We start from the raw sequence: 27,739 nt of genomic DNA on the forward strand, positions 1-27,739 counted from the left end.
TACTCAGTTGCATTGTACCTGGCAGAATCACTGAAGGGGAGATGCTGAAAAGCTTGCTGCGGAACTAATACTGGTTGTGGCCAGTCTTACTTGCAAGGCAGCTCAGCCTCCGAGAACCCTATGCAAATATATTATAAGGAGCTCGTTAGTATTAAAATGAGCACTCCTTATAATGCTCAGAAGGAAACGCCCGTCTCTTACCAGGCAAAAATTTTCCAAACAGGTCTGGCGCACCGGCAGCTGTCTGTGCATCTGTTGTGCGTGTGTATGCCCCGCGCCTATGGTCAGAGCACGGCTGTTAGGCATGGTACACACACTCCCACGATACACGTCCAAAAGCTGCATTCATATCGTGGCTGAAACCCATAAACACAACCACAAAAATAAATTGCCCCAGAGCTTCCTGCGCAGAAGAGCTGGGCTTATTTGCTCTTGTGCGAAAGTCGCAGGCACAGTTCCTCCCCCCTCTTACCAGGCTATCCAGCATAAATAGCGTACATATGATTTGCATACTATTTGTGATGAGCATGTCCCGGAAAATCAAATGAAGCCGACGGCACAGTGCGCAGCAGCCGCTAAGAGAGCAAATAGAATGCTAGGTATAATCAAGAAGGGTATTACAACCAGAACGAAAGAAGTTATCCTGCCGTTATATCGGGCGATGGTGCGCCCGCACCTGGAGTACTGCATCCAATATTGGTCACCGTACCTTAAGAAGGACATGGCGTTATTCGAGAGGGTTCAGAGGAGAGCGACGCGTCTGATAAAGGGGATGGAAAACCTTTCATACGCGGAGAGATTGGAGAAACTGGGTCTCTTTTCCCTGGAGAAGAGGAGACTTAGAGGGGATATGATAGAGACTTACAAGATCATGAAGGGCATAGAGAGAGTAGAGAGGGACAGAAAGAGAGAGAGAAAGGGAGACAGAGAGAAATAAAGAGAGAGAGAGAGATAGAAAGAAAGAGAGAAAGAAAGGAATAGAGAGAGATAGAGAAAGATTGGAGAATCTGGGACTCTTTTCCCTGGAGAAGAGGAGACTTAGAGGGGATATGATAGAGACTTACAAGATCATGAAGGGCATAGCGAGAGTAGAGAGGGACAGAAAGAGAGAGAGAGAAAGGGAGACAGAGAGAAATAGAGAGAGAGAGAGATAGAAAGAAAGAAAGGGAGAGAGAAAGAAATAGAGAGAGATAGATAGAGAAAGATTGGAGAAATTGGGAATCTTTTCCCTGGAGAAGAGGAGATTTAGAGGGGATATGATAGAGACTTACAAGATCATGAAGGGCATAGAGAGAGTAGAGAGGGACAGAAAGAGAGAGAGAAAGGGAGACAGAGAGAAATAAAGAGAGAGAGAGAGATAGAAAGAAAGAGAGAAAGAAAGGAATAGAGAGAGATAGAGAAAGATTGGAGAATCTGGGACTCTTTTCCCTGGAGAAGAGGAGACTTAGAGGGGATATGATAGAGACTTACAAGATCATGAAGGGCATAGAGAGAGTAGAGAGGGACAGAAAGAGAGAGAGAGAAAGGGAGACAGAGAGAAATAGAGAGAGAGAGAGATAGAAAGAAAGAAAGAGAGAAAGGGAGAGAGAAAGAAATAGAGAGAGATAGATAGAGAAAGATTGGAGATATTGGGACTCTTTTCCCTGGAGAAGAGGAGACTTAGAGGGGATATGATAGAGACTTACAAGATCATGAAGGGCATAGAGAGAGTAGAGAGACAAATAAAGAGAGAGAGAAAGGGAGACAGAGAGAAATAGAGAGAGAGAGCTAGAAAGAAAGAGAGAGAGAAAGGGAGAGAGACAGAAATAGAGAGAGAGAGAGAGAAAGATTGGAGAAATTGGGACTCTTTTCCCTGGAGAAGAGGAGAATTAGAGGGGATATGATAGAGACTTACAAGATCATGAAGGGCATAGAGAGAGTAGAGAGGGACAGATTCTTCAAACTTTCAAATAATAAAAGAACAAGAGGGCATTGGGAAAAGTTGAAAGGGGACAGATTCAAAACGAATGCTAGGAAGTTCTTCTTTACCCAACGTGTGGTGGACACCTGGAATGCGCTTCCAGAGGACGTAATAGGGAAGAGTACGGTACTGGGGTTCAAGAAAGGATTGGACAATTTCCTGCTGGAAAAGGGGATAGAGGGGTATAGATAGAGGATTACTGCACAGGTCCTGGACCTGTTGGGCCGCCGCGTGAGCAGACTGCTGGGCACGATGGACCTCAGGTCTGACCCAGCGGAGGCATTGCTTATGTTCTTATGTTCTCCCAACACAGTATTTTTTTTATTTCCCAATTTATTTAAAATTTGTTTATCCACTTATCATATTTCTAAGCAGAGCACATATAATTTAAAAAAGGGTTATTACATAAAATGTAACTGAACACACATGCTGAGACAAAAAGGAAAGGGGGGAAGAACTACATCAGATTGTAGGATAGTAAACAGTGATGGTAAACAGTGATAGGGGATTCCATGTGTAGGACTGATTCAGGTAAAGGACGTTTCTGAAATTGGACGGTTATATATAAGAACATAAGAATAGTCTTACTGGGTCAGACCAATGGTCCATCAAGCCCAGTAGCCCGTTCTCACGGTGGCCAATCCAGGTCCCTAGTACCTGGCCAAAACCCAAAGAGTAGCAACATTCCATTATCTCAGAGTAAGCAAGATTCCAGAACCCCAACTAGTAGCAACATTCCATGCAGAATTCCCAAAGAATAGCAAGATTCTAGAATCCCAAGGAGTAGCAACATTCCATTCTACCGATCCAGGGCAAGCAGTGGCTTCCCCCATGTCTTTCTCAATAACAGACTATGGACTTTTCCTCCAGGAACTTGTCCAAACCTTTCTTAAAACCAGCTACGCTATCCGCTCTTACCATATCTTCTTGCAACACGTTCCAGAGCTTAACTATTCTCTGAGTGGAAAAAAAATTTCCTCATATTGGTTTTAAGAGTATTTCCCTGTAACTTCATCGAGTGTCCCCTAATCTTTGTAATTTTCGACGGAGTGAAAAATCAATCCACTTGTACCCGTTCTACTCCACTCAGGATTTTGTAGGCTTCAATCCTATCTCCCCTCAGCCGTCTCTTTTCCAAGCTGAAGAGCCCTAACTATTTTAGTCTTTCCTCTTACGAGAGGAGTTCCATCCCCTTTACCATCTTGGTCGCTCTTCTTTGAAGCTTTTCTAGCGCCACTATATCTTTCTTGAGATAAGGAGACCGGCCCATGGCTGTCAGGAGCTTTAAAACCACTGGCCCCTTGGTCTGAATATCATCCAGCCAGAACCAGGGCTCGATCTCGGTCTTCATTTGCAGCCACTTGGGGTGAGGAAAGGGCTTCCCTCTGTTTCTAGATCCTGCTCACAAATAAATGCACCATCAAGGTGTATAGCAGGGATCTCAAAGTCCCTCCTTGAGGGCCGCAATCCAGTCAGGTTTTCAGGATTTCCCCAATGAATATGCATTGACAGCAGTGCATGCACATAAATCTCATGCATATTCATTGGGGAAATCCTGAAAACCCGACTGGATTGCAGCCCTCAAGGAGGGACTTTGGGGACCCCTGATCTAATGTGTATCTAACCCAGGGATGGGAAACTCCGGTCCGTGAGGGCCGGAATCCAGTCGGGTTTTCAGGATATCCCCAACGAATATGCATTGAAAGCAGTGCATGCACATAGATCTCATGCATATTCATTGGGGAAATCCTGAAAACCCGACTGGATTGCGGCCCTCAAGGAGGGACTTTGACACCCCTGGTGTAGAGTGTAGTTATCTGGGAACTAGCTGGAAATATCACCAGAACTGGAGAAGTGCCTGGCAGCAGCCAAATACCTGTATGCGCCACGCCAGTATCTGTTTACAGCTCAGCATTATAATATCCAGGCGAAAAATAGCCTGCGGCTGCCAGTGTTTAAAAAAACCACTGACCCTCCCTTCCTATTTCCTGCATGTGTACCAGTAATATTCTTCAGTTGAACTTTACATGTATGGCAATCCATTGTAACGGGCAGAAAATAAGGTTTGACCAAGCTGAACTTTTTCTTTACAGCAATAACATCTCATTGTACTAAACCAAGAAGAATGACTTGTAAATGGAGCCTTACTGAAGGAACAAGCTTCTTATCAGACCAGCTTCCTGTACTGCAAGGGTTCCAGATTCCTGGGGCCAGTATGTTCTTCCAGGCGCAGACTCGAAATGCTTCTCCAGAGCTCCATATTTAAGGAGAGCTTTGTTTCTCTCGGTGCTTGTTAATGTGCGTTGAGGTGAACGGTAGCACCCGCCTGTCTTTTAACGTTCTCTGCCTGTCACTTCCTTTGACAGGATAACAAAGACTGGGGGGGGGGGGAGGGGGGAAAGGTCACCGGCAGTCCTGTCAGAAATGCCCAGCGCATTTCATCCTCTTTAAGTGACATAAGGCATCCATTTTACTTCTCTGACCGTGGAATTACAAAAGGTCCCTCCTCGGGGCTCTGGCAGAAAGATTCGTCTACATTTTTATGCATCTCTCCAGCTGGGATGCAATTCTATAAGAAAGCCTGAAGTAGGATTACCTCAGCGGCACTGGGAACAAGGCATGAATCTTGATCCCCCCTCCCCACCCTGAACTCACACCAGGCCGATTCCTCCCCACCAGCTGTCTTGTCCGATACCCTTCTCTACATTAAACATCAGCTCACGTGATTTCTTTGACATAGATACAATAGTTAATATTTTTCTTTAAGACAGCTTCCCTGAATCTGCCACAGCTGCCAAAACAGGCCATCTTTCCAGAAGCACCTTAAAAACAATACCATACAATCTTTATTTATATACCGCCAACACCTCATGGAAGTTCACAGCGGTTTACATAAAATAAATGATCTAGTACAACATTATGAACCGGTCAACATAAAATTATCCCCCGCTTCTACGAAACTGCGCTAGTGGTTTTTAGCGCAGAGAGCTGCGCTGAATGGCCCGCACTGCTCCCGACACTCACTGAGTTCCTATGGGCATCGGGAGCAGCGCGGGCCATTCAGCGCGGCTCCCCGCGCTAGAAACTGCTAGCGCAGTTTCGTAGAAGAGGGGGTATATCTTTTTAAGTACAAAGTCATCAAACAGATAGGTCTTTAGGTCTTTTTTTAAACTTTTAAAGTTATTTTGTTGATTAATCTTAATAGGTAAAGATTTCCAAAGTTTGGCCGCTTGATAAGCCCAGGTTGAATTGAATGGTCTGAAGTACTTTATATTTTTAGTTTCAGGAAAACGAAAGGTATGAATTTGCCTTAAATTCAGGGTTGACTCATTGGAGAATTTCAAAAGTTGAGGAATGTAATGTGATGTGTCCCCAAAGCGTGTTTTGAACAAGACACTAAAGAGACTTTTCTTACATCTTCAAGAAAATCTTAGCTACTGAATAATATGCCAAAATTAGACATGCATGCAGTTCAATTGAATTTAAATCAATGTTTATAATTCTCTCCTCTCTCATTTCCGTCTACCCCTGGAATCATCCAAGTTTGTTGCAAAGTCATAGATTCCATCACACTTCCAGGACTCTCAGGAAAACTACTGAGTGACTGTTCAAGAAATGTGAAAATAATTACTTTGGCCTCTATTGAGCTGATCCTGAAAATCCGACTGGTTGAAGCCCTCAAGGACCAAAGTTCCCTCTGAGCTATGTGGGAGTCCTCCACCTACATTTCTGCCAGTAGCAGTGCTGTTTCAATACCATATTTTCAACAGTGAAGGGCAGGCAAGTTTTACAAGACTGTGACGGAAAATATGAGGCATCATGCCTCCCCCCCCCCCACCCCACTGAGATCTGTAATCATACAGGTAAAGCTCTAACTTAAGCCTATCCCAGAAGAAAAGCTTTCCAAGAAGGCGGGCAGATAAATTCTGTGATCCAGGAAATGGAATGCTGAAATGGATCCTGCGGGGCGATGGCAGAAATAATTGACACCTGCATACACTCAAACTGTTCCCTTTTAGCAGCCTGTAAATATTTTTCTGTTGGTTACCCTTGTTTTGAAGCGCTTACAACATCCGGTCAACCGCAGTTTAAACAGCTCTAAAAGAAAATCAAGCATTGATCACCTGAGCAAACGGCTACATTGTAGGGAACGGTAATGGGCTCTGATATATTGTCTTTCTGTAGTTACGATCTAAGTGGTTTCATATCATATATAAGTACTTATTTTGTACCTGGGGCAATGGAGGGGTTAAGTGACTTGATGAAGGTCACAAAGAGTTGCAGTGGGAATCGAACTTGGTTCTCAGGTCACTGCACTCACCATTCAGCTATTCCTCCACTTGTATCTCAATGAGTTTCCATAGAGATGGTGATTTTTAAAGGCCTCCTTGGGTTCGGTATCCCATTGGGCAGTGCAATAAAAATGATAACCGATATAAGAATAAACTCTAGCGCAAAGTTTGCCAAATGGAGGTGTTGAGTAATGCCATGCTGAAAGGGATCCAGTTTTTATCTCTAAGCTGGGGTTTTTTTTTTAACTCCCCAAGGCTGGGGCCAGGGATGCTCCAAAGCCCGCTTCTATATCCTCTGTGGGGAGAAAGCTATGGGCATGGCTTATGGGTGACACCTACGTCGTGGCTGGATTCAAGACCAATGATTTCAGAGCTCCAGAAGGATCCTAGATACACAGCTCTTGATCTAGTACTGTGACTGTGATGAACAGAGTATGCACATTAGAAAGTCGGGATGTAAAACACAGCCATCAGGTCACAAGCAGCGGACAGTAGTGTTTAACTTATTCCATACGTCAAACACTGCTGTCCAGACAGCTAATGGTGCTGAAGCAGTAACGCAAACAGAAGAACACCTCGCCTTGGGATATGGACAGTCAAGCAAAAAGGCAAGGGAGGTGTCTTTTCAACCCATGATCAAGTCTTTATTTAAACCAGCATCGACACTGGCAAGTTACATTAAGAGCAGCTATTAGTCTTATCTGCTATGAAGACACCTTCCCAACCCAGTACATTTTTTTTTATATAATATCCAACTGTTTAGCAATTTAATAAGCAAAATCTTTTTTTAAAAAATTCTTTATTAAGTTTTTCAACGACAACTGTGCAACAAATGATTCACAAATATGGATCCTTAAAAACAAGCACAATGGAACTTACAGACTTCAACGTACAATTATATTATCCCCACCCTCCCACCTGAAATACAAGTCAAATAAAACCTTTTTTTTTTTTTTTTTTTTTTGTAAATCATTTTTATTAATGAAGCAACAAGAGAAACAAGCAGAGTACATAAGTAAAATAACAACCACCACAACGGAGGGTATAGTACAATAGTCATCTGCAGCAATACTGGAGACAGCAAAAAGACAAAGAAATATTCCAGAAAATAAACAGCCCATTTCCCTCATCAGCTCCACCAATTTTTAATGTTTTTTGAGACAACATAGCCACCCCGAGAGCCCCCTATGCTAAAAGCAACACACACTCCACCAGAAGCATACCAGTCACACTTACTAACATTCACCACACACTCCCCCCATTCAGTCAATCCCCCCCCCCCCTTACCCTCGTTTCTGGAGACCAGAGGTAATCGTAGGAACACCTGCCACAAGGCTAAATAAGCCAACACCTCAGGGTTGGAGGAATTTTTATGATAGCCCAGCTCAAAACGAGCCAAGTCAAGCATCTGGCGAACCCAGCAATCCAAGGGGATAGGCCCTGCTTGAGTCCAAAATTGTAAGATCAGACGTTTAACCGTCAACAAGGTCAAGTAAATAAATCTCCTCTGAGGGACAGTGAGGCCCTGCTCTTCCAGCAGGGTCTGATCGCCAAGAAGCAATGTTTTGTAATCCCATTCTATAGGACGCTGCAGAACTAAGCGAAGCTGCACAAAGGAGGAGTTCCATATTGAGAGCTCAGGGCACACTTAATAAAACTATTCGTGAAATCCCTAAATCAAGTTCCCATTCCATTTCCCCCCCCCACCCTCCCCCTCCCTGGATGTGTATGTTTACATGTCTATAAAATAAAACTCATTTATTCCTCCTTACAAAATTTAGCCAATGGCTCCCAAACATCCATAAAACTCTTGGAACGTCCCCGTTGTATGGCCATGCAACGCTCCAGAATGTGTAGCTCAACCTATCCCAGTTTTTCCCGTTTCTTAAAATGAGTTGCATGGCATCCCCTGCCATTACAAAAAGTAGCTTATTATTTCTCACAGATAATTGACTTTTAGCTCTCGTAAGTGTACCAAATAAAATAGTATCATACGATAAAGCCACTGGATTGTCTAATAAATTATTTATTTGATCCCAAATAGACCTCCAAAACTGCAGTATCAAGGGACAATAGTATAATAAATGATCCAATGTCCCAGCTTCGAGATGACAGTGCCAGCATCTATTAGTCTTGGAACTATCTAATTTCTGTAACCAAACTGGGGTCCAAAAAGCTCTATGTAATAAGAAAAACCAAGATTATCTCATAGATGCAGACGCCGTACATCTCATCCTCCGAGCCCAAATTCGTGGCCATTGAGACGCAGTAATCTGATGCTTTATCTCAGTGCTCCAAATGTCACGAACACCAGTTTTGGGGTTTTTATTCAAAAATCCAGATATTAATTTATACCACTTAGCGGCCTAGATAAAGGTGTAAAAAAATATCCGAATAGAGCCAACACATAACCCCCCTCTAAATATGAATAAGGAAGGCTCATAGTGCCGAAATCTCAGCCTTGGCTCCAATAATAATAATAATAATAATAATAATTTTATTCTTATATACCGCCATACCCAGCGAGTTCTAGGCAGTTCACATAAATTAGATTAGGATCACGATTGACATGCAGATTTACAACAATTTGTCAGATTTACAACAAATTTAGCCAAACTTGGCAGATGAAAAAGGAAGAGGGGAGAAGAAAGGGGAGAGAGAAGCGATCGTGAAGGAGATGAGCCAAGCGAAGGGCCAGGCGATTGCCGGAGGGGGATGGTTAAGGGTCTTGTTTGCTGAATAGGTAAGTTTTGAGTAGTTTTCTGAAGCCGAGGTAAGTGGGGGCCTCGAGTATCATTTGGGCTAGCCATGTGTTCAGCTTGGCTGCTTGGAAGGCGAAGGTTCTGTCTAGGAATCTTTTCCACAGACCATTCTATAGACCATTCCATAGACCATGAGGCAAATGTTTTGGGGTTTGTTTTTTTTTAAGAAAATGTATTTTATGCTACAGTAATTTAGTTCTACTTTTAGAATTGTAATTTTGTCTTGCATATATATTTTTAAAATAAATTCCAGTCTAAATCACTGGGGAAGCTAGCATTGCTCACGCTGGGCTTTGATTTTCAAAAAAAAAATGGAACATGCTAACTTTAAATTCCGATGGATCCAAAGCAGAATAACGGAAGAGGCGTCATATCCAAAACAGTCCCCAGTCCTCCAAGAGCAAAGTGCAGAGCATCAGCAGACAGCTAAGGCAAAGAGATTGTCCTGGATTCATTACTTACCCCAGGCATGCAGGCCATCATCTGTTTGTGGATGATTGTTGACTCAGCCAGTTTTGTTCCAACATCCGCACAAATAAACTAATAAGAAATCAAAAGACGTGTTATTTTCCATACCCTAAAAATCCTCAAAAATATGTGAAACACACTAAATCCTTATAAGCTTGGCTACAATACAAGACCAAGTGTCCAAACTGGAACTGTTGGAGAATTATCATAAGGATCTCAAGCGCTCACAGCTAAAAGCTCGATTTATTTTTCAAGCTAATAACCAAAAGGTGAGCTATCATTGGTCCCATAAATTCTCCTATTTTAAATTCTTCTTTTTTATCAACAAACTTTTTATATATAAATATATTTTTTTATAAAGTGTAATATAAATCCTATTTTGTTTCATACACGTTGCATTACAATACTTCTTCAATATACTGGTTTAAGTACAATCTTGAGTGAGAGAGTACTATTTATTAATCAAAACCAGTATATTGAAGAAGTATTGTATTGCAACGTGTATGAAACAAAATAGGATTTATATTACACTTTATAAAAAAAATATATTTATATATAAAAAGTTTGTTGATAAAAAAGAAGAATTTAAAATAGGAGAATTTATGGGACCAATGATAGCTTGAAAAATAAATCGAGCTTTTAGCTGTGAGCGCTTGAGATCCTTATGATAATTCTCCAACAGTTCCAGTTTGGACACTTGGTCTTGTATTGTAGCCAAGCTTATAAGGATTTTCCATACCCTGTCAGACACTAATAGGTAATATATTGCTTTATTTGTGCAGATCAAATCTTTTCTTCATTACATTCACCACAATCTGTTTTTTGACACCAAAGACAAAGCATAAGCCAGGCTAATTTCCAGGACTTATTCAAGGGAAAAATTGATTTCTGCAAATTGATATGTAAATTGTTGTATCTGCAGAAACAGCTGAATTAAGTCATAAACTGCAGAATCAGATGATTTATTTTTAAAAATCCAGCTCAATGTACTTTATGCTGTAGTTTGAAAGAAGTGACTGATTTTGCTTGAATTTTCAAAAGAAAAGCAAACAAAAAACTGGAACCAAATCCCCATGAATGAAGTACCAAGTCGAGAAAGTGGGGATAGTCCTATAAACCAGTGATTCCCAACCCTGTCCTGGAGGAACACCAGGCCCATCGGGTTTTCAGGCTAGCCCTAATGAATATGCATGAGAGAGATTTGCATAGGATGGAAGTGATAGGCATGCAAATTTGCTTCATGCATATTCATTAGGGCTAGCCTGAAAACCCAATTGGCCTGGTGTTCCTCCAGGACAGGGTTGGGAACCACTGCTATAAACACCTAATCGAGGGTGTGCTGGAGATAGTACACTTCCCCCTCCGTATTGCAGATTTTTGACCAGAAATTTTTTTTTCATTTTTCAGGCTATTTTTAGCCCTGTGAGCCTTAAAGGTGGTCTAACGGGTTTTCAGGCAGGAGCGATCTTCCCACGTTCCTGCCTAGTGCAGATCGCTCACAGGAAATGGCTCGAGTGTGGGAAGATCGCTCCTGCCTGAAAACCCGCTAGACCACCAGGTAAGGCTTAAGGGGGGGGGGCTTACAGGGCTAAAAATAGCCAGGGGAAGCGGAGGATAAGGGCAGAACCGGCCCAAATATTATTTGCGGGTTTTCCATATTTGCGGGCCGCCTCTGCCCCTAACTCCCGCGAATATGAAGGGGGAAGTGTACTCTAAACAGGCTTTGCAGATTCTTCAAATAGTTCTTCAAATCAATTAGACCTGATACGAGCTGTGTTTCGGTTCACATGAGCCTGCCTCAGGGGTCAAAAATTAAATATCTACAAAAGTCACTTAAGAGCAATCAGTGAAAATAAATGGCCTATGTAAATGAATATGAATCGATTAAATTAAATCATCATGAGTGTGAAAAGCTTAAAAACGAGCTTAAGGAAGACATTATCTGCAAAAAACATATAAAAACAATTTTTAACACAGGTTATACTTTTGGGGGTAAAAATCAAGAAACAGTGTCTAAAGTTACTAAAGTGTAAATTCTATAGCAGCAATTATGGACCAAACGTTAGGTATTAATCATATGAATCTAAAACCAATTATTGTTATATATTGGTTTTAGATTCATATGATTAATTGAGGAAATGTTTATAGAAATTAGTTAATTATTTAATATTTAAGTAAGATCATTAATAAGTGTAACTAAGTATTATTTTAAAAGTGATGAATTTAATATTTAACTAGATCATCAGATTTAATGACATCTTTGAGGAGATTGATTGTACGTTTATTTTTAGTTTTTAATTATAAATGTTTAACTTCTCCATTTAATAAGTATATTTAAAAGTATATTTAATAATGTAAAAGTTTAGGATGAATATTACTATATAGGTATTAGAATAGGGACTTAATTAATAATTGATAACAGTTAACAAAGTCTTAATAAATGTGAATAGTGACAAGATTCAATGTAATTAATGTTGTTATGAAAATTTCAAAATGTGTTATGTTGTACTTAAAAATTTTTTGTTTGTATTATGCAGAGCACCTACTGTGAACCCTTGAGAAAGCTCTCTACGGGCGAAACGGGTACCGTCGGGGCATGCTAGTAACTCTGCATGATTAAAGAATAATAAATGATTGAATTATCAGACGTCATTTGCCTGTCTTGCTTCTGAGATGAATAGAAGATGACGATATTTAGCAAGTATTTAAAGACATACAACATATCAGTTATGGATGTTGTGGCATATCTCAGTCTGGAGATTTAGCCCTATTTTTAATAGTATTTTTTTCACATTAAGTGAGGTGAAGTTTTGGATTTGTTAAGGGTGCTGAAAAGTTCTCAGCTTAACCAAGACGAGAATGACGTGGATACGGCTCAATCAATGATCTGAAACAATGTCAAAACTGAGAATTTTGTTTCTGCAAATTGGCACTTAACGAAATAAGATAACACTCTTTTCGGCTACAGTAGCAAAATAATGCTCAGAATTTAGGAAGTTGGTTGGTTGGGCTGAGAAATTTTCAGCACCCCCTCGTATAGACTAAAAGTGAGCCCAGGTATAGGACAATCAAGCCATTGTGACATCACTGATGAGGGTGGCTCTTATTGGTGGAAAGAGGCATTATGACATCACAATCTCAGCTCTGCTTATCAGAGACTGAAAGTTTTCACAGTACGAGGGGGGGTGCTGAAAAGTTCTCAGCTCATCCAAGAAGAGAATACGGTTTAATGTCAAAACATAGAATTTCGTTTCTGCAAATTGGCACTTGACGAAATAAGATAACACTCTTCTCAGCTACAGTGGAAAAATAACGTTCAGAATTTAGAAAGTTGGTTGGTTGGGCTGAGAACTTTATATCACCTCCCCCCCCCACCCCCGTACGCAAGCTCAATGGCTGGCATCAGTAATGCCCCTAAGAAATAATTTTCTATAATCTGAGCACACAAATCCTAGGCACACCCCTGACCCAACCATTCCCCTCCCATGTCCACACCCCCTAGAAGTTTCACATGACAGAGTTTGCATACACATCTTCTAGAACGCTGTCTCCCTGGAGTACCGCCTTGCCACTCAGGTTCTCCACAATGAATACGCGTGAAAGGAATTTGCATGTGATGGAGGCAGTGCATGCAAATCAAGTTCATGCATATTCATTGTGGATATCCTGAATGCCCGACTGGCAAGGGGGTACTCCAGGACCGAGTTGAGAAACTCTGTAATGAATTATAAAGTTGGAGCTCTAACAGCAGCACTTATGGTAGAATAAGTGAGCCTTGCAAACACACCCATATACCACCGGACCTACATATAGGTGATACCTGCAGGCATAAGGGCTATTGGTGTGGCATCCAGTAGGTTTGGGATGAGATTTGGAGGGCTCACCATGCACTAAAACATTGTCTCACGATCTTTCTGGCCGGCGGCACATTGCATCCAGGCACCCGGACGTCGATGCGATGACATCACGCGCATGTGTGATGTCATTGCGTCGACGTCCACTGCAGTGCCCCCTATGGTGCCCCACTGCTCTGCTGGGATGTCTGTGTGGCCAGTCTACTAAAAATGCAGATCCCAAAAGGCTCGTTTTGTGCGTTTATCTTTTGGACCTGGGGGTTTTCCCCCCCGAAAATGGTTCAAAAATATAGACGCATTGAGGACAAGTTCAACTGAAAAATGACCATGCTCGACACAAACAGACATTTTTCTGTTTTGAAAATGACAACAAAAGAAATTGACCCTATTTTCTCCACAAAAAGCACACAACGAAACCAAAGAACTTGTCTAGGGCCGGAACCTGGGAGCTTGAAACGACCCTGTCGGTTTGAGTGCGTCAGTTTTATGCAGAGATCTTTTGTTTTAATCCACAATTTCATTTTTAGGACCAGTAGGGAACCCTGAAGAAGACAATTGTGTCCTATACTTGGCTCGCTTTTACTACATTTTGATTTGAGGTTGTGGGTTCAAACACACGCTGCTCCTTGTGACCCTGGGCAACTCACTTAATCCCCCCCTTGCCCCAGATAGATTATGAATCCGCCAAGACAGACAGGGGAAAAATGCTTGAGTACCTGAATAAATTCATGTAAGCCATTCTGAGCTCCCCTTAGAGAACAGTATAGAAAATTGAATAAATAAATAGTGTGAAAAGTTTCAGCCTCTGATAACCAGAGTTGGTATTGTGACATCATAATGCCTCATTCCACCAATGACTAAGAGCCAACCTCATCAGTGATGTCACAATGGCTTGACTGTCCTATACTCGGCTCACCTTTATTAAATTTTGATTTCTAGAGCGGCACAGTGGTTAAAGCTACAGCCTCAGCACCCTGAGGTTGTGGGTTCAAACCCACACTGCTCTTTGTGACCCTGGACAAGTCACTTAATCCCCCCATTGCCCCAGGTACATTAGTTTGTGAATCTGCGGGGACAGACAGGGAAAAATGCTCAAGTACCTGAATATATTCATGTAAACCGTTCTGCACTCCCGTGGGAGAACGGTATAGAAAACTGAATAAATAAATACATGTATTGATCTAAGATTATTCTTAAGTGAAGGCGAATTATAATGCCTTGGCTATTACTCTGTTACCCGTTGTGAGCTTTTTGGGGAGGACGGGATATAAAACCACATAAATCAATTTGCTTAGGTTCAAGATAACATTTAGGGTCTCGATTTTATTAGTAATATCTCAGAGCAAAAAACTGGCAAGGCAATAAGCCCCCTTCTCTCTTTCATAATGACCTTCAAATTGAATAGAACTATTGGACCATTCGGGTCTTTATCTGCCGTCATCTACCATGTTACTATGACTAAAACCACAAAAGACGGTATAAAGCACGGATGGTTTGTTTGTTTATTTCTCACCCGGGGCGAGTTACATATTAACATACAAAATAAAAAGATTTACATTTATCGTACAAAACACTTCAGAGACACACTATAACAAATTACAGACTTACATATCAAATCAAATTACATATAACATACACGTCGCATCAATGACGAATATCATGGAAGGCCAAAACTGGCCAAACCCACACATACATCAAAATATAAAATTCCATAATTCACACAAGATGCCTCAATAACAGACATTAAACCAAAGCAGACCATCGAACGCCTCCGTGGCCAGCACTCAGCACTCAAGGATCATCCCTCCTTCTCCCTCAACATAACTCAGACCCTAAGGGCTCCTTTTACAAAGCCACGCTAGCGGTTTAACGCACGTAATAGTGCGCACTAAACCGCCGGGCACGCTAGCCGCTACCGCCTCCTCTTGAGCAGGCGGTAGTTTTTCAGCCAGCGCGGGGGGGGGGGGGGGTTAGTGCATGATGAAAAGTCGCGCGCGTTAATCCCGCTAGCGCGGCTTTGTAAAAGGAGCCCTATATTTCATCTCGCAGAACAGGTGTCTTTTCAGCAGTTTCCTAAAGTTCTGTCCATTTTGCGGCTGGCGAACGTAACCTGGAAGGTTGTTCCACTCCCAGGGGCCGATGCAGTGAAAGACACTGGTGATTTATTATTGATGAGTCCAAGTGGCGCATTACGTGTCCGCAGGAAGTGACACGAATCCACAAAGCCCCGAGTTCTAACTGTGTAAATTTTATTTATTTATTCCTTTCTTCCATTTGTGCGTTGCACTTACCTATCAAGCTCTTGGCGACATTACAGAGGAAGGGGTTAGAAGAGGGGAGGGAGGACAATGGAGGGCAGGAAGATACAGGAGGAGAAGAGGATACAAGTGATTAAGTGTCAAATAGATGAGTTTTCAGTTTCTTCCGGAATTTGGTGTGGTTAGGTTCCGTCCTGGTCATTTCAGTAAGGTCATTCCAAGTTTTTACGCCTAGAAAGGTGAGCATGGAGCGGAAAACACGTTTGTATTGCAGATTTTCTGTGGAAGGGAGATTTAAAAGTATTCTGTTGAGGGTTCTGCGGGAAGTAGACCATGCCTTGGAGAAGAGCTGGATTAGAGAATGACACGGGGAAAAAATCTGTCCCCGTCACCGCCCCGTCACCAGCCCACCATCCTCTGCACCGCCCCGTCACCGCCGATCCCTTCACCGCCCCGTCACCGTCACCGCCATCCCTTTCACCGCCCCGTCACCGCCACTGCCATCCCATTCACCGCCCCGTCACCGTCCCCGCTGCATCCATATAAGCCTTTTTCCTTTCACTCCCTCCTTCCAATTTGAGCCGGGAACACTAGCGATCGCAAGGTCCCCGCGGCCACTACCTGCCTGCCCGGTCGATCCTGGTGTTTGGCCGGCTCTCTCCCTTCTCCTCACCTTGGTTTGTGGGTTTTCTTTTTCGGGCAACCTGCGCGCTTTCCCAGGGAGCCGCACACGCGCGGCTGCTCAGTGTTCGATCTTCTGCTCTGCTGCAACTTCCTGTTTCCAGTTGCATCAGAGCAGAAGATCGAGGCTGAGCAGCGGCGGGTGTGTGCGGCTCTCTGGTAGCGTGCGGGTCGCCGAGGAGGAGGATCTGCGGACTGGGGTGAGGAGAGGGGAGAGAGCTGGCTGGACACTGGAATCGATTGGGCGGGCGGGTGTGAGCTGCGGGGACCGCGCGATCCTTCATGCCTCACTGCGGGGGACAAGACCATTCACCGCCCCGCGGGCGGTGAATGGCCTTGTCCCCGTCGCCGCAGCGACTGCTAGTTTTCTTCCCCGTTTTCGGCGGGTGACCCGCGGCTAAAATGCGGTGGCCGCGGGTAAACCGCCACCGTGTCATTCTCTAAGCTGGATGACAGGAGCCGCGGAGTCTCCGTAAAGTATACGGTGAATGATGCATGAAGTTTTGAAGGTTATTCGTGACGGGATGGGTAAATAATCCCTCCCGGAACATCAATGTGTCTGCAGCAAAGTCGTTCCAGTGATAGACCTTCTGTTATACCGGGAACAAAATGGCATGAAATACACTGCTGTCTCTTCCCCACGGGATGCTCAGTCTGCTTCAAACCTTACGCCTTTCATAGTCTTACAATATTCCTTGTAGATACATAAATCTCTGATAAGCCACCTCTATTTATTTATTTAATCTGCTTTCTATCTTGTTGTCCCTAAAGAGCTCAGAACGGGTTACAGGTTGAACATACATAAAAGACAGCTAACAGGTTATGGTTTGCCATAATTACAGTACAGTTTACGACATGTTTATATCCTAACTTGTTATATACTAGGGATCTAATACCAAAATACAATTTACAGGATAAATTTTCCATAGTTACCATGGAAGAATTTAAAGTCAAGTTTTTATCCTAACGTAACACGTACCGGGATCTGGTCCCAATATACATTTCTTTGTAATCCATCTGTCGTGGGCAGGGGAATTAGGTGAAGAGGTGTGTCTTTATTCCGTACAAACGTAAGGGAGTTCTTCACCCGGAGAGTGGCAGAAAACTGGAACGCTTTTCCGGAGTCTGTTATAGGGGGAAACACCCTCCAGGGATTCAAAATAAAGTTGGACAAGTTCCTGCTAAACTGGAATGTACGCAGGTGAGGCTGGACTCATTTAGAGCATTGGTCTTTGACCTGGAGGCTGCCGCGTGAGCCGACTGCTGGGCACGATGGACCACTAGAGTCTGACCCAGCAGCGGCAATTCTTATGTTCGTAAAGCTGAAACGGCCTTCAAGGGATCTGATCTGCGGGGGCAGTCGATTCTAATGGCTCGGTATTTTAGAAAAGCCTGCTCATTGGAGAAGGGGGTGGGGGTTCAGTTTATACAGGTTTTTTGTGGATATAGGCCTTCATTTGTATGTGGAAGTCCTCTTATAAAATTATCTCATAAGTGCAAGTATCCACTGTGTCAAATAGGAGCCTATTTGTACTTGAGCTCCCCCACTAAACTGCAGTAGACCGGGTGGCTGGTGGGAATGTTCAAGTCCCGCCAGCTACAGAGCCCCATGGCCCGAACCTCCCCTGGTGTGAGGAAGTCGGCGGCGTGCTTTCCGGTTGCTGATGCCGGCACTTCTCACTCATGCTCATTTCACAAACATAAACTAAGCATGCGCGTGGAGTGCCAGTGGCGGTGGCTGCAAAGCACGCCACCGGCTTCTTTGCACCAGGGGGAGATTCAGGCCGTGAAGCTCTTCAGCCGGCGGAGCTTTCTAGGAAAGAAAGCATTTTTAACAGGTGGGGAGAACAGAGAGGAAAGAGTGGCACCCCGAGTCCACCTCAGGGATCCCCCCCCAAAAATGCCTACATCCGTGGTATGTCCGGGGAAGGAGTTTGGGAGTGCAGTGACAGAGTCACAAACTGAGCACATAGGCAGCCATTATGTAAAATCGGTACCTCCTTTGCAGCAAGGGGAGTACAAATTCTATAATGGAAACAGGACGCCCTGATGCCATTAAGACACACCCACTTATGCCAAGTCAAATGCAGGTGTAGGGTGTAGGATGGTGTGCATAGAGCTATCAATGAATGTGTGGATCTGACAGTATTCTGTATTAGAAGATTAGGGGGACATTCGAAGTTACAGGAGGAAACACTTTACCTCAGCATGTAAGAGGAAAATAATTTGAGTCGTTTTAAAAGTAACTTAAAGAGTTTTCTTTTTAAAGATGGCTTTTAATCTTTAAATTATGCTTAAATTTTACATTCCTTTCAGGTTTCTATTTTACCCTCGCTAATGTTCTCTCCTTTTATGGATCTCTGCTTTACTTTAAAATATTGAAATGTAGTTCTGTCCCTCTTTGCCTTTTGTATTGATTAGTCTGTAAGTCAGTCGGTCCAACCCATTATTTTAAACGTTAAACGATATGTTTAAATATATGCCTTCTTTTTTTTTTTTTTTTTATTATTTTAAATTAATGTTGTATCTCGCTTAGTAAAACTAAATAAGCAATTCATCAAATCAAAATAAAACTTGAAACCTCCCAGCCCCGTGTTACCCTAAGGCCGTCGAGACAAGCTCTCGGGCTACATTTTTCAGTTTGGTGGAGCTCTGCCACTAGGACCTAAACAAGAACAACAAAAAGCCCCTCTTAAAACAATGGAAATCAAGAAATGTCGACTGTACCTGGACGAGGAGCAGCAGGTTGGTGTCTGGCAAAGGCGTTTTCAGTTTCAAAGCCTGCAGTAGGTCGAGAATGACGCTACGAGTCAGGTAGAATTTATCCCTTTCCTTGAAACCAATTAAAAAGTCATAGTCAGACTTCAGTGTCTTTAAATTTTGCTAACAGAGGCACCCATTTTCTACAGTGACAGGTCAAAAGCGCGCGCCGACAACCCAGCGCAGACAATTGAGATCAAGGCGGAAGCGCGCCGAAGAAAAACAGCATTTTAAAGGGCTCCGACAGGGGGTGTGTGGGGGGAACCCCCCCCCACTTTACTTAACAGAGATCGTGCCGGCGTTGTGGGGGGTTTGGGGGGTTGTAACCCCCCACATGATACTGAAAACTTCACTTTTTCCCTAAAAAAGAGTGAAAAAGTTTAGTTTCCAGTAAATGAGGGGGGTTACAACCCCCCAAACCCCCCACAACGCCGGTGCGATCTCTATTAAGTACAGTGGGGGGGGGGGGGGGTTCTCCATCAATACCTCCCGTCGAAGCCCTTTAAAATACTGTTTTTCTTCGGCGCGCTTCCGCCTTGCGCTCAGTTGTCTGTGCTGGGTTGTCGGCACGCCTTTGTCGTCACGCGCTTTTATCTATGAATCATTTTCTACTGCTCCTTTGAGACAGAAGAGATTTGAAGAAAGAACTAGCCACTCCCCCTGTTCACTAAGCAGCGATAGAGGTGTCGACCGTGGCCTGGCGTGCTAAATGCTTTGACGCTGCTCCAACGCTTATAGAATCTTCATTTTACAAGAGGAACTCCCGGGAGTAGAGGCAATGGCATAGCGAGGGTGAGAGGCGCTCGGAGTGGTTGCGCCCTTCCCCTGCCCTCATCTTCAAACCCCCGTTCCTTCCCCGATCCCCCCTTCTGTGCATGCGCCCCCTCTTCCCTTCTCCCGTACCTCTCGTCATTCACTGCCGCAAGCAGCAAGAACTTCGACAGGCTCCCCGCGACCCCCCCATCAGCTCTCTCTCCGCTGTCCCTTCCTACGCGCCGCACCCCGGAAGTGATGTCGGTGGGAGAGATGACATGGTCGCGAGGAGCACGCTCGTGGCGGTGAACAACGAGCAGCACGGGGGAAGAGAAAGGAGGGTGCGCACGTGTTCTGCTTCCAGCCCCGCCCCCAGCCCTAACGCCACAAAACCTCCTCTCTTCTTCTGACGAGTTCCAGCCACATCTGGAGGGCTTGGAGCAGGGGTGGGCAACTCCGGTCCTCGAGGGCCGCAATCCAGTCGGGTTTTCAGGATTTCCCCAATGAATATGCATTGAAAGCAGTGCATGCAAATACATCTCATGCATATTCATTGGGGAAATCCTGAAAGCCCGACTGGATTCCGGCCCTCGAGGACCGGAGCTGCCCACCCCTGGCCTGGAGCATGCACGGATGGGTGTGACATCATCCACGCCTGCTCAGAGGTCCTCCAGACACGGCCGGAGCTCGTTGGGGCTTTCCAAAACCCGGACAAACTGCCAGGTTTTGGAAAGTCCGTCCAGGCACCGAGACAGTCCTCTAACAAGAGGACATGCCTATGTCTTCCCGGATGTCTGATAGCCCTATTTTGTCCTGTGTATTCAATAAAGGTGGTTAAGTAAATACCCATAAACCACTGCTTGATCTGATTCTTCCAAGGAATTCAATTGCCACCTGTTAATTTAGTCACTTCCTATTAGAAGGAGATTTTAATTTTCCAGCTAATCTGGATAAAAATCCATCAATTCATTATCACCTTGGTGAAGGCTCGGTAACACAGGCTACACAGTTCCACTAGGTAGGCAAGGGTGAAGACGGCATTCTGAATTATAAAGCTCAGCAACTTGGAAAATGGCTCCAGCAGACTCTGCAATGAAATATGATTTTTAATTTATAACATTTTATTGAAGGAAATAATAAAATATAATACAAATAGATTTCATTTCAAGCAGATTTACAATTATAATATTTACATACATATTTCTATCATTCCTTCAAAATATATTTCCATATGACCCAAATCAACCCCCCTACTTTCCCCCACCTCTCTTCCCCCCTACCCCTCACTTCCCCCCTCCCTTTCTCCCTCCAATTCACATTGTATTGAAGTAATTCAACCATAATATAAAAAGAAATTTATCATTCCTTCAATATACCTTTCAATATGACCAATTTCATCCTACCCCCACACACCCAACTTTCCCCCCCCCCTCACTTGAATGGAAGATGACACGTATTACAAAGTTATAAATATTTCCAAAGCCTCAATGTAAAATATTGCTCTAGCGGAAAGATTTTGAATATATGGGTCTCAAATTTTCAAAAAAAAGCATGTACGTCTTGGAAACTTACAAACATCCCTAACTTCAAATAAAATTAAACAATGAAGTTGGTTCCTCCAATGCCAAAAACTAGGAGGATCTTTCTGTAACCAATATTGCAAAATACATTTATGGCCAACCATGCATGCCTTTTGGAATAAAATACATCTACCTTGGCCATATACCCCACAAGTAGCAGCTTTACCAAATAACATCCCTCTTGGAGACTTCAATAATTGAGAATCCCATAATGAACCTAAATATAAACCAATACATTGAATCCCTCAAAAAAAAAAAAAAATACTATTAAAGTTTTGGAATGTTTTGCTCTAACGAGATCATTACTTTTAATGCTAAAGATATATAGCACTGAGTAATTCCAGGCAGCGCAGATGATTTTTTTCTGACATTGGTAAGACAAAGCAGAATACAAAACACCCGTAAACAGTTCTCTGTACCAGAAAACACTCTGCTGCAAGCCCTGGGCCTCATTTATTGAAACAAAATTGGATTTTTCTACAAAATAGGGTTGAGAGGTTCATTTGGCAGCAGCTTATCTAGGTGCTGTCACTCGCTGTGTCCCGCTTTGTTAGGTACTCAACTCATTAAAAAAAAACAAGGTATTTTGGAATTAAGTACGTATTTTTTTTTCTCCAGTCCAGACCACTTGAAGGAATTCCTAAAAGTCAAAAAGATAATTAAGAATGGATTACAATTAGATGGTAGCCATGCCACACTAAGCTTTTTCCTTTGAATTTATTTTTAAATTAATGTCTCCAATATTATTTGATTATCACACCCCCCTATATTGTGGTCTAAGGAGGGGATAACTTTGTATTTGCATAAGTTTTGTATACACTTCCCCCTCCCCATTCGCGGTTTCTGCACTCATGATTTCACATAATTGCGATTTTTTTCTGGGGAGGGGGAAAATAAAAAAAAACATATTTTTTGACTTCCCTGCCGCCTTCCCGGCCTTACCTGGTGGTCTAGCGGGCTTTCGTGGCAGGAGCGATCTTCCTACGCTTCTGCCCCGTGCAGATCGCTATGAAGAAATGGCTGTAGGGAGTTCCCGTCGTAGTCTTGAGAGACTACGGGAACTCACAGCAGCCATTTCCTCATGGCGATCTTCACGGGGCAGGAGCGTAGGAAGATCGCCCCTGCCCCGAAAGCCCGCTAGACCACCAGGTAAGGCCGGGAAGGCCTTATTTTCTCCTTATTTTCGGTTCAGTGTTTTAGTGTTCACTGTTTTTAGAATAGTGTAATTTTAATTTTGCTAATAATTTGAATGTAGGCCCCTCCTGATCTTGAGGCCCTAGGCTGAAGCCTAGTTAGCCTATAGGAAAATCTGGCCCTGGCTGGACTTAGCTGTTACGGCAACTCCAGCCATGGGGCAGTGTAGGGTGGCATAGCCAATGTCAGACAGACTTCATCTTCCACTGAAACTTAGCAAGTAAAATGAATAATTACTGATTTGTTGGCCTGAAAATTACAAGAAATTGGAAAAATTATGATAGACTATGTTATAATTTCTGGTGGAATTCATTGTGGCATATTTTTAAAATGGAGAGAATATTAGCTATTCAGCAGGGACGATATAAAAGATTTATTGATGTTTGAGCGCCATTAACAAATTATTGTAAGGATTGATTATAGTTAATAATTTATTTTTCCCCTTTATTATTGAAATATAGGGGGGAGGGGGGGTGTAAATTTTAGTTATTTCTGAAAATGTTATATGGGAGGGAGGGGGTAGGGAGGAATTTTATTATGATACAATATATGTATGATTAATAAGTGTTATTAAAGTATATATGAATGTATATTTAAATTACTTGTTGAAGGTTTAAAAATGAATAAAGATTAAAAAAAAATAAGAAAATGAATGTGATGGTTGGGCAGACTGGATGGACCACACAGGTCCACACACAGGACCACACACATCCATCTGCCGTCATTTACTATATGTATTACCTGAGGGTCCACACCAGTAAAGGGGGTCCACTTTTCCCTAGCTTCTATCTAGTTTATTCATTTTGACAGATCCGCGTCCCGCCAACCATTTTTCGCACCGGCACTCTAGCGGAGCAAATGTTTTTCTGTGGCACACCCACAACCCTGCCCCACACGAACCTCATCCCATTTTCCCTGAGCTTGGGGGGGCCATGTCTGCAGGGCCTATGGGCATGCGTGGGTGTCGACAGGATGGCGTCGCCCGCATGCCTACGCACATCGTCACACCGACATCGGCGCATGCTCGAAGGCTCTCGAAGCATGGCCCCGGGCTCAGGGACAACGAGATGAGGTTCGTGTGGGGGGCGGATAGGGGAGGTGCCGGCGCCGGAAGTAACACTCGTGTGTCCTGGTGGCACGTCCGGAAGCTCGTCGCGGCACACAGTTGGCCATTTACTGTGAGAGATGGTTAGGGGCCTGTTCGAAATCCATATTGATGACAGTCCAATACATTTTATTTATCAACATAGACCCGTAGTTGTTTCCAAACCACTTTCGCAATAATGTTCCCAAAATAGTCACATCCCCAAGTTTTCTTTTGCCAGTCCTGGTTTTACCGTTGCTGTTTTCAATAGCGTAGGCATCACACTCGTTTCTAGAGTTTCTATTAGCAAATCAACTTGCCTGGAGGCGCAGATCACTGTCAGTCCACTCCTCTGTGCATGCCTGACATTTCACAGACCTTTACATGGATAAACTGCTAATTAACAACATAGGCTGTGATCCTTATTTATGGGAAGGGGTAAAATGCGGACCTGACAGACCTCGCGGATCTAAACCCGCACGTCCTTAAAAATCTGAGGTCCGTGCCACTTGTAGTTAGTCTCTGGCTCTGACAGACCTCGATGACATTGTAGCGCTGACGGATCCTAATACTTTCCCCTCCCTATGCTGAGATGGATCTGTCAGCGCTTAAATTGTCACCGAGGTCTGACGGAGCCAGAAACTAACTACAAGCACGGACCTCAGATTTTTAAGGACGTGCGGGTTTAGATCCGCGAGGTCTGTCAGGTCCGCGAGGTCCGTGTTTTACCCCTTCCCCTTATTTATATCCAGTTTGGAAGGAGAAATTAGCAACAGGGGGTTAAAGGACTGAGCAGTGTTCAAATTCCATTGCTGCTACTTGTGATCTTGGGAAAATCACTTAACCCTCTACTACAGTGTGTCGCAAACCGAGTGCCGTGGCACACCAGTGTGCCTCCTGAGATTTCTGGAGTGCCGCGACACGCTGGCGAAGAGGAGAGTCATCCATGTCGGCTGCCTGCCTACAGGACGTGCCTGTCGCGGCGAGAGGCCCGTCCCGCAGGAAGTCAGCCGGCGTGGACGACTCTCCTCCTGGCCGGCGTCTCTCCTCTTCTCCCTGCGCCTCCCGGATCCCTGTAACGGCGGGGCCGCGGCAAGATGGGCCTCTGAGCATGCGCGGACGTTGGCGCATGACGACACCGCGTCGACTTCCGGGTGCCTTCCAGCCGGGGCATTGCATTTAGTGTGCCGCCCTCCGGAAAAATTTGCGGGACACTGCTCTACTACTTCAGGCACAAACTTACCCCCCTTTACAAAACCGTAGAGCGGTTTTTGAGCACTAGGCACAGTGGTAACTCTGACCCTTTAAGGAATTCTATGAACGTTGGAGCTGTTAAAGCCATAGCCGGCGCTAAAAACCGCGCTACGTTTTTGTAAAAGTGTGTGTGTGTGGGGGGGGGGGGGGGGGGGGAGTTAGATTGTAGGCCCTCTGAGGACGTATGATGAACCATAGAAGCAAAATCCCACCCGGCTGGGACAATGAATTGCCAAAGAACTTGACAAGGGTGCTTCCTGGTACTTACTCTGGTGCCACTCGTCGTCGGGATCTTCAAAAGGCAAATCATCAGTCTTAAACTGGAATCTAAAGAGCACTGTGGAAGAAGGAGATACGGAATAATCAGCTCTTTGATTTTCAGGCATGCAACGGGAACTGGAAGAAAGCTGGACCTGAGACGGCAGCCCATCAAGACGGAACTCACTTTTGCCTTACGTTTCACAAGTTTATGTATAGCTCAATATACCGACCATCACAAGTATCTGGTCAGTTTACAATAATAATAATTAAAATATTTAAAATAGCTTAAAAAAAAAAAAAATTGACATAAAAATAGGGGGGATTGAGGCCAGGACAAGGACAAAATTAAGACAGGTTGGAGACGAGAGGGATTGGGGGGGGGGGAGATTTTAATGACATTGTGTAAATAAAAATAAAAGGACGGGAAGAGGGAAAGGATAAAACAAGAGGGGGAGAGGGAGGTGGTTTTGGCGCCTAGCAGTAGTTTAGGGCTCACTGAGATAATAATAATTTTATTTCTTATATACCGCTATACCATAAGTTCAAAGCAGTTTACAACAAGTTACATACAAAGAGAGTAAGAGATGTTTACAACAAGAAGTAAGAGATGTTTACAACAAGAAGTAAGAGATGTTTACAACGAGATACATACAATGAGAGTAAGAGATGTTTACAAGAAGTAAGAGATGTTTACAACGAGATACATACAATGAGAGTAAGAGATGTTTACAAGAAGTAAGAGATGTTTACAACGAGATACATACAATGAGTGTAAGGGGAACAGAAAAAGTACTTTCTGGGATACAAATTGCAAATGGAAGAGAACCAAGATGGTTTGAATCAAAAGGAAGTATCTAGTCAGAGATTGGGGTGCAGGGGAAAACAATTTGGGTGGAATACCTTTACAAATGGGAAGAAGGATGAGATAAGATGCAAAATCCCTGCTTTATACCTTTTTCTACTCCATAGCCCTTTTGCTCCATTCTGCCGTTCCATATTCTTCTCCTTGTTAAGTCTGTCTTCTAATTCATTAGCTCATCAGGTGCCTGATTCCAACTTTCTTCTCAACCCAACTGACTGCTTCAATTCTTCCTCCCTTTCTCTTCCCTCCTTCTTCCCTGAGTAGGTCTAAAGTTCAGGCCAACAGCATATGGTGTTCTCACCATATGTTTGCCAACATAGCTCTTCTATGGTTCCTCATTCCTCCTCCCTTACCACCAGTGGCATAGCGAGGGTGGGTGACGGGACAAAAGCGCACGAGACTTCAGCGCGCCGATATTGCAGCGCTGATAATTTGGCGCAAGACACCAGCGCGCCGCCTAAAAAGTGACTTTTAAAGAGCTCCGACGGGGTATGTGGTGGGGGAACCCCCCAACTTTACTTCAGACTGTTCGCGCTGCCGTTGGGGGGGTGTGGGGGGTGCAACCCCCCACATTATAGAGAAAACTTAACTTTTTCCTAAAAAATCAGGAAAAAGTTAAATTTACTCTATAATGGAGGGTTCCAACCCTCACCCCCCATGGCAGTGCGAAGAGTATGAAGTAAACTGGGGGGGATTCCCCACTAACACCCCGCGTTGGAGCTCTTTAAAAGTCACTTTTTAGGCGGCGCGCTGGTGTCTTGTGCCGAATTGTCGGCGCTGCAATGTCGGCGCACTGAAGTCTCTCGCGCGAATGACTATGAACCCGAGGGTGAGAGGTGCCCGGTGCGGTGGTGCCTCTCCCTCCTTTGCCCCCCCCCCACCTCCACACACTCCTTCCCCACCCCCTCCTGCCACACGCATGCCAATTCTCTTCCCCCATACATCTGTAACATTTCTGGCGTGAGCAGCAACCCCCCAAGCTGCTTTCGCGCCACTGTCGGCTTTCCCTCTGACGTCACTTCCTAAGCGCGGGTCCAGAAAGCGAGGATAGAGGAAGAGCTGGAGCAAGCATGACAGCAGGTTGGGGGTTGCTGCTTGCGCCAGGAACGTTACAGAGGTACGGGGTAGGGAAGGGGTGCGCATGTGTGGCAGTGGAAGGAGCGGGGGACAGGGAGAAGGACAGGTGCCTGCACCCTCACCAAGACAGCACCCAGGGTGGACCGCTCCCCCCTCCCAGCTCTCTCCTTACTAAACCACTGCTTGCCATTCCCAGTTACTTATGTGTTAATCCACAGGGTTCAAGCAAACATCTCCCTTAGATTTGGAGTGGCCAACATAACAAATTTTATACAGGAAGTACTCATAGAAAAGCTGGCAGTAATTTGAAGGCTGAAAATTGCATTACATTACATTAGTGATTTCTATTCCGCCATTACCTTGCGATTCAAGGCGGATTACAAAAGATAATATCTGGCAATTTCCAAGGGAGGTAAAGAGTAGATCAGGATGCTTTGGGGAAATGGGAAGGTACTTTGATTCACATTAGAAGTAGACATTTACTGGCAGATTCTATAACCAAAACTGTAAGCCACTCTCAAATCTTTGAGATGGTAGGACATAAGAACATAACAGCCTTACTGGGTCAGACCAATGGTCCATCAAGCCCAGTAGCCTGTTCTCATGGTGGCCATCCAGGTCCCTAGTACCTGGCCAAAA

The 27,739-nt window shown here is 44.0% G+C and overlaps 1 protein-coding gene across 1 annotated transcript in view; it reads right to left on the minus strand.

Annotated features, from left to right (window-relative positions):
• UNC79 (unc-79 homolog, NALCN channel complex subunit) overlaps positions 1–27,739 on the minus strand; it is a 298,085-nt gene that overhangs the window by 41,508 nt on the left and 228,838 nt on the right. The window contains exons 41-44 of the mRNA XM_033953271.1: positions 25,169–25,237; positions 20,765–20,875; positions 19,003–19,107; positions 9,477–9,554 (exon numbers count right to left, since the gene is read on the minus strand). Coding sequence (XP_033809162.1) covers positions 9,477–9,554; positions 19,003–19,107; positions 20,765–20,875; positions 25,169–25,237 — 363 coding nt within the window. The remainder of the gene's footprint in view (positions 1–9,476; positions 9,555–19,002; positions 19,108–20,764; positions 20,876–25,168; positions 25,238–27,739) is intronic.

This window comes from Geotrypetes seraphini, chromosome 7 (genome assembly GCF_902459505.1).
Source record: "Geotrypetes seraphini chromosome 7, aGeoSer1.1, whole genome shotgun sequence".
Classification (NCBI taxonomy): domain Eukaryota; kingdom Metazoa; phylum Chordata; class Amphibia; order Gymnophiona; family Dermophiidae; genus Geotrypetes; species Geotrypetes seraphini.